Source organism: Rhipicephalus sanguineus, chromosome 3 (assembly GCF_013339695.2).
Source record: "Rhipicephalus sanguineus isolate Rsan-2018 chromosome 3, BIME_Rsan_1.4, whole genome shotgun sequence".
Taxonomy (NCBI): domain Eukaryota; kingdom Metazoa; phylum Arthropoda; class Arachnida; order Ixodida; family Ixodidae; genus Rhipicephalus; species Rhipicephalus sanguineus.
Genome location: NC_051178.1, coordinates 58291341 through 58299038, shown reverse-complemented (window position 1 = coordinate 58299038; position 7698 = coordinate 58291341). Strand labels below are relative to the sequence as shown.

Sequence of the window (7698 nt, the reverse complement as noted above, 5' to 3'; positions counted from 1 at the left end):
ATACTATATCAAAACAGATAATAGATGTAGTAGTTCTAGTTCTTCATATCAAAGCAACAATACCTTCGAAAGTTGGTTGGGGGACAAGTTGGTTCTTTCTGAAACATATTTGGAAAAAATTAGGTTCTCAGGCTTTGCCAAAGAGGGTATTAGTGGCTTCTGCACTGACTGAAAGAATCTGGTAAGACGAGCATTTATTGCGCAGCCTGTTTTATAGTGATAGTCGAGAGGCTTAAAAGTTCATGTTTGGAGGATTGTTTTGTCGTATGTCGTACTTCCAGCTAAAGTTAAGTTTAATACAGTGGACTCCTTGAAGACAAAGTCGAAGGGACTCAAAAAACTTGTCCATATTATCTGAAGCTTGCCTTGTCAAAAACGACACCCCCAAAACGAAGTACTACATGTCATCTGCAGTGACAAAAGTCAAAATCGCCATTTCACAAAAATGAAATCTGTCACTGTAACAGTGAAAGGCATGTTGTACAAGGACTGCCTGAAAAGTATCCGAGCTTATTTATTTCATAAACCAGTATTTATTCACTAGACTTTCAAACTGCTTTCAAGAAGATTAGGTCAAGAATGTTGGTTGATGCCTTGGGGGGAGGGGGGTGGGAGCATAGGCAACGTCTTCAAAAGTGATTGTCTTGCAATACAGCCTTAGTAATGCAACTAGTTGAGTTCTGTGTCCCATGTTAGCTCTATTCACTTCCATGTACTACTAGCTCATGTAGCTGCGATGTTGCAGATTATATTGCACATGTTTATTTATTGGTATCGCTCAAGTGTTAAAAATATTTTTAAATCCACCCTGTGGGCATTAACCTTCATGGCATGCAGATGTTGCAACAATTAAAAAAAATTCTCATAAGGTCAGGGCAAGTTTATGTACAGGGGTGGTCAAAAGTTTGTAGGTGGCACTGCCACAGGATCGCTACCTACTATACTCCGTTTCACACATCAAGTGCAACGTTGTGGAAGCTATGCAAGAAGTTCAATAAACAAAATGTGTAAGTCCGCGCGTCCAGTGTTCGTCTTTTGTGGTTGTAAACGCTCGCGCAAGCTGAGCACGAACCAGCGCGCGACGCGTCGCGACGGGCCACAAATAAAATAACGAAAAACAAAAGCAACTAGACGCTCAGTGATTGAGCTGAATATTACCGCAGATATAACGGCGTTTGTTTATTTGTAAGAGACAAAACATTTTCTGTAACTGCCCACTGTGAAAGCGAAAAGAAAAGTCAATTTTGGGTGGTAAGAACATTGAACTATTTCTTAACGCGGACGGATTTACTGCAAGAAGTCTCGCTAGCCTTCACAGCGTTGCACCTGATGTATGAAACGGAGTATAGCATCGCCTACGAACTTTTGACCACCGCTGTACGTAATCTTGGCCTGACCTTATAAAAAACTTTTCTTTATTTGTTGCAACATCTGCATGCCATGAAGATGAATGCCCGAAGGGTGGATTTGTTGCTTTTTAAGAGCGGAGCTCTTAAAGCTTTTCGTTGCACCAGGTAGTGCGAACAGAAATTATCATCATCATGAACTGGCATGCGCTTACTTCGTCCTCTTCAACTTCTGCTTCGCTCCCACGACACATGCGTTGAGTTTTCTGGCATGGATTGCAATAAATATGATGAGCGAGTCTCTTACGTGACTAAAGATCGTGTAACATCACGTAACAACTAGTCACGGGACTAAAATTATGTTACTAGTCACGGGACTAAAAATCATGTAACAAGTCAAAATCACGTAACATCACGCAACTAGTCACGTGGCTAAAAATCACGTAACATGTAGTCACTCGACTAAAGATCACATTAACATCCCTCAACATGTAGTGACAAAATCATGTACCACGTCGTAACTAGTCACGTGATTAAATCAATGTGACGCCACGTAACTGGTCACGTGACAAAACACGCAACGTGGCGTAACAGCTAGTAACGTGGCATGTTCCCGCCATAAACCAGGTAACTAGTCACGTGACAAAATCACGTAATAGCTGGCCACGTGATATGTTACTGCCAAAACCATCTAACAGTTAGTCACGTGACATGTTCCTGCCAAAAGACCACGCGACAACTAGTCACATGACTAAAATTACGTAACATCTAGTCACGTGACATATTCCCGCGATAAAACACATAACAGCTAGTCACGTGACTAAAATCACGTAACAGCTAGTCACGTGACTAAAATCACGTAACAGCTAGTCACGTGACTAAAATCACATCATGTAACGGCTAGTCATGTGACATCTTGCTGCAAAACCACTTAACAGGTAATCCCGAAACATGTTCTCGCCAGAAACCACGTCATATGTAGCCACGTGACTAAAATCACGTAACTAGTCACATGGCTAAAATCACGTAGCATCACGTAACTAGTCACGTGACATGTTCCCGCCAGAACCACGTCACACGTGCATAGTGTGGCGAACCGACCAAAACTGGAGAATAGCCAAGTCTAGCCATACTAGCAAAAATTCAACATCTCTAGCAAAAGCTTGGCATTGCTAGCAAAACTTAGCTACGTCGAACACTAGCTCCACTGTTGGTTCCAGACTTGCGCTACTAGTGCAAGCTGCGCACTTTTTTCCAACACTTGAATAATACCAATGACAAAGTGCAATATAATCTGCAACATTGCAACTACATGATACATGGGAGTGAATAGAGCTAACACGGGACACAGAATTCGACTAGTTGCACTAATGAGGTCTATTGCAAGATGATCATTTTTCAAGATGTTGCTCTCTGTGCGTACTGGTTGAGGAAAGGAGGGCTAAGTACAGTCATTTCTATCATTCGACATGCAACATTCTTGTGGTGACACTGTCTCCGAAAGCGACGATCTTGGAATACAGCCCTTGCAGTTGATTTGTTCTACATCCATTGCTTTTCATTGGGCACAGTGCTTTGCATCTGCTGGTTCTCTGTGGTAAAGTTGCTCGTTTCACGACAGCGTCGCCACCACTTTTAAGTGCCGAAACAACAGCTGTTGTCATAAAGCCAAGAAGCACAATGGGGAGTCTGCAAAAGGGCACCTGTTTATTGTACAACAAAGGTAAACGTGGCCAGCGCACTGAGATCGGCACATCTGCGAGGCTACTTCTTTCCCTCGACCATGATGATGTGGTAGCCAAACTTTGTCTTGATGGGTGGGTCTGTGTAGACTGGGTTGGCCAGGCTACTCACGGGCAGTGCAAAAGCCGCGTCCTGGAATGGCCCCACCATTGAGCCACGTGTCATCCAGCCCAAGTCGCCCTACGTGCACAAAGTGAGGATTGGTTTGTGACTCTTCCAATGGCCAACGGAACACTTTTTTTTTGACATGGTAGGAAAGCATTTCTGTCCTGTAGACAATGCTGGTGCAAACGTGTGAGCCAAATATATTTTTCTGCAAGCAGGAGAAAATCTATACTTTTGCTTGCTCCTGCAACTTCAAAGCCCCCGATTTTTCTTATTTTACTAAAGAACACCAGGCAGTCAGAACTAATCCAGAGTCCTTCACTGCGGCGTGCCACATAAACATGCCGTAGTTTTGTTCTGGTATACAAGATCTCAGATTTATTTTAAAAGCTACAAATAAGTAAATAAAGTGCAAACTTTCAGACCACCAATAAAGCCAGCCTCGTACACATTCCCATGGACAGGTTTATAGTTTTTAGGGCAATAACAATTAGCCCAAAAAAGTGGCACAACACAAAGGGCAACTAGTCCAAATCTACATGCCATAGAGCACTCTTGTAAATCAATCAGTCAATCAATCAATACACGAGTCACGGATGCTTACCCCTTGGCGAGCTTTGTCCTCACTGTAGGTGGCAGCCACCTCGTTGAATTTCATGCCGCCCTTGATCTTCTCGAGTGCCTCCAAAGCCTTGGACTGCTTCTCGCACAGAATGTGTCGAACCTGCACAGCGCACACACACAAGAGGGCCTCCGTGACATGACAGTACTGGTTAACACCACTAATGTCTCAACAGTGCTTAGGATTGATAAAGCATTGCAAAAAAGGAGATGATGGAAAGATGCCAGACAGGTACAATCTCTGTATGTCTCATTTACTTGTACGGAAACGCGTAGGAGATTACACCTGTTTATTTGCTCAAATACATCTTCCCTTTATGCATGTCTTTTGCTACTCTACCATATCTAATGTTGAGTGGCCTTTACACTGCCTGTTGCCTAGGCTTGGGGACTGACAATATGCCGACCCATGTATGTTCCTTAACTGCTCGGCTTCTGTGGCAACATCCGAAACTAGACACCTGCTTGTACTGTATGCTGAAACATGGGCAATCAGACCCAATATCTTCAGAAAGACTGCTGGTAATATGTGAAAACAAGAATCTTGCAGAGATGCATGACAACATTCTAGAGACATTGCCACAGTACCTGCACAAGGAAAAGTTACAAACATTATTTTGGCTTTCTTTTAATCCCCTCCCTACATGCCTTGCGGTGAATTCTCCTGAAATAAATACTTAAAAATCCTTGCACGTGTGTGAATGAAAATCAATAGATCAAATCAAATCAATCAGATAAAAAACTGACACACACTTCCGTTTTGGTCAGGGCTGCTGTTTACTTTACTTAAATGCACACAGCATAGGAACATTGAAGGAGTGACACCGATACGTGTTTCTGAATTCGGAGAAACTCGGAAGCACGCTTTGTGCATGCAAGTAAGTGTGACAGCAGATTAAATAGTATTTAAATTTTATACTAGCGCAACATTTCAGTTGCTACAGGCAACATTGATGGTCATGCATTCATACCCAGGCAAGAATGAAATGTGGTAACGTGAAATGACACGTCACCTCGATAACCTCAACAAAAGACGAGATTGCCATATCAAAAACGGCTGACTGCCGACAAGCTCACAATGGAGAGAGAATCAATTATTGGAAAGCGGCGCATTCAATACGCATGCGACCGGTGCACCTTCAACGGCTTTATTTGTGTACACCCCATTTCTGTACACTCACGGGCACCAGGGTTTTTTTTTTTTGCAGTCACACCTACAATGCCAATTTGTGAGGCAATAGAAACTTCGCATGAAAAAATGACTACCACTTTTGAGAGTGACCTATAGTCAGGCCAAAAGTGAATACCTTTGTGTCCTATGATAAAACGTAAACAAGCTGTGCAGATGCAAGTGCTGAACTCTTAACCTTGTGGTTACAGCTTGAAAGTGCTCTTCCACTCAACTGCTCGAGGCCAGTGGTACGCAATGTGCAAGCAACAGCGGTGCTAATACAGGTCACAGACAAATGCCTCTCGCTATACAATGTTTTCCTCATTAGCAACCTCTACAGCAGATGAGAAGGTGCAAAAAAAGTGAACTTCGTGCCACTCACAGCCTACACATAGATAACGCTTTAGACTAAAACGAAGCCAATGTGGAATAAAATCCAATCTTTATTGGGTTTTTTAATTTCATCAATAACTTTTGGTTAATGGTGGATAAAATATCAAAAACAGATTTGCTTAGGCCCATGGACATGCATGCCTACCAGCGAGCAACAGGTGAGTGTAACTCATAGGGTGACTACAAATGTTTTCAATAACATACGTTGCACATTGTTATGACTGCCACTGGTGACACGTGACATCATCTGTGAGAGTTGGCCGGCAGTGACTTCCCATGAGACTCAAGACACCTTGATTGTTCCCGGATCTGGGCTTTCCGTGGCGGGGAGCAACCCCACAAAGGGAAGAGAATGGTGCAAGCTCCAATGCACAGCAGGGCGACGTCAAAGCTGGCACCACCTTCGCAATGGGCCGCTGTGGCTTGTTTGGGATTCTACGGCACCGACTGAGCTTGTGTGTTTGGACCAGAGCAAATATAGGTCGCCGTAAACCCTTATATAACTTTGTGGCGAGAGGCGGAGGAACTCGCCCAACATTCCGTTCTCCCGGCCTGACCGCAGGAACATTGCTGCATCAACGAGTGCAACGACCCATCTGCAACAGTGTGTTATTGGCTGGTGTCGTGTGTGTGATTGGCTACAATCAAGAGGGAGGAGCCAGCCTGATGTGTTATAACGACGGTGCTGAGTGAGAAAAGACGCTCTGGGCCCTGGGTTAATGGCTCATCCAGTTCGCTCGTCCCTGAACTCTTACCCTTTCTCCATGTAAATAAGTTTGTAAAAGTGCCAGTAAACTTGTTTGTTTTCCCAACTTCTGAGCATCAATTCCTCAACCCAAAGACTCAGTCACGCTACCAAATGGAGTCCGGGTTCAACACAACCCTGACGCCACAACAACTTATAGAACAATTAACTGGAAGCAGATCCAACGTGCCCCATTGGAATATTGAAGCTTCATTTTGCGGCGTACCGAATTTGTTCTCAATTTGCATGACACTTCTCTCACTCCAATTTCTGTTAGGTTTCGTTTAAGTGGCAAAGACTGTAATGCACCTTCAAGTGCAACCATTCTTGCAAGTGTTAAAAGAGGCAAGCTGGCTCTCTGCACCATTTGTCTGGACTAGAAGGCCTCCCTTTGGAAGTGCATATGGGTGCTCTAAAAAATGATAACCTTTGGTCTCCTATTGGCTCCTATGATGGCCCGACATGGGAGGGTCCATGTTCGGCCCTCCTCGCGGACTTTTCACACGCGCAGGCGTTGGCTAGCGGCAGAAATGATGCCACGGCAGCTTTGAGGTGTCGCTAACGTTACAATTTTAGATTTGGAAGGGCCGAAAAATCTCTCTCTCGTTTTTACGCACTTCTCGATTTAACGAAATAGTTCGAGCGGGGTCAACACTTCGTTAAACCAAGTTTCAACTGTATGTCTACCAATTGCGCCTACGAGTTTTGCTCGAACAGTTTTTTCGCAACGGAAATGCGAAGAAATACACGAAACTTCTTAAGCAATATTACATTCCATTCATTAATTCATACGTACTACATGCTTCGCAATTCTGATTCTGCCTCACTTTTAAACGACCTCGGAAGACATTGAAAAGGATCAACAGCGGCCCTGTGTCAGGCGCAGATCTGTGCGCCGGTTGCCCTCAGTCCATCGTCTACAGCACATCACCTTGACGGCAGTTCCTCCCTTGGCCTGCTTGCCGCCTTTGGAGTCGGAAGCTTCCGCTGCCTCTCCGGCACCCTTGCCTTTGCCTCCCTTGGATCCTCCTTTGGAGTCGCCGCCTTTACCTTTCGGAGGCATGATGCCGGCCGGCTAACATCCGCACCGGCCTGCGAACAGATGCAAAGTCTTTTCAGTGCAGTCCTCTATCACATCGTGTCCGGTGCGAAACGTAAAAAGCGCTTGAGTGCTTTACCTATATCCTAAACTAGCATCTGCCAAAGAAAAAGTTACGTCGATCGGCTACACAGAGTTACGTCAACTGTGCTCGATCAACGAATGCGTGTCAAACCAAACACCCAGCGGCGCAAGTGCCACAAGCTAAGAGTGAAACCTGCATTTGTCGGTCTCCATTAGAACGTGAAATTACGCTTAATTTTGTAAGGGAATCCCGAAACCTACGCTTACAAGCGTTTGCAGACTTGAAGCGGCGAACGGAACACGTGTTGTCACTCACGTAAACAAACAAAATTACTTCAACAGAGAACCGCAAAGCACGCAAACGATGGCAAACGCGCGTTTAACGATAAAAATTTAGTGCGCGTTAAATTTTAAATGTTCGCAACTCAATTTAAACGTTTCTTAGAAAGAA

At 44.3% G+C, this 7698-nt stretch overlaps 1 protein-coding gene across 2 annotated transcripts; it reads right to left on the bottom strand.

Moving 5' to 3' along the window:
* Positions 1-3032: 3032 nt before the first annotated feature.
* Positions 3033-7571, bottom strand: LOC119386657 (peptidyl-prolyl cis-trans isomerase NIMA-interacting 4). 2 transcript variants are annotated; one of them, XM_037653940.2, is made up of 4 exons: positions 7515-7571; positions 7056-7216; positions 3799-3918; positions 3033-3269 (listed from the first exon to the last, which is right to left on the bottom strand). In XM_037653940.2, the coding sequence occupies exons 2-4, from the start codon at positions 7185-7187 to the stop codon at positions 3111-3113; spliced, it is 411 nt and encodes a 136-aa protein (XP_037509868.1). In that variant the 5' UTR covers positions 7188-7216; positions 7515-7571; the 3' UTR covers positions 3033-3110. The 2 variants fall into 2 exon arrangements, with proteins under 2 accessions (XP_037509868.1, XP_037509869.1); XM_037653941.2 differs by lacking the exon at positions 7515-7571 and adding an exon at positions 7303-7503.
* Between the last annotated feature and the right edge of the window lie 127 nt (positions 7572-7698).

Bases quoted from the DNA above. Each gene is read 5' to 3' on its own strand.
- LOC119386657 (XM_037653940.2), bottom strand. From the start codon at position 7,187: ATGCCTCCGAAAGGTAAAGGCGGCGACTCCAAAGGAGGATCCAAGGGA. The intron at 3,919-7,055 runs GTGATGTGCTGT...TGCGCTGTGCAG, and splicing joins AGGGAGGAACTGCCGTCAAG to GTTCGACACATTCTGTGCGA. The intron at 3,270-3,798 runs GTAAGCATCCGT...TTGTGCACGTAG, and splicing joins AGGACAAAGCTCGCCAAGGG to GGCGACTTGGGCTGGATGAC.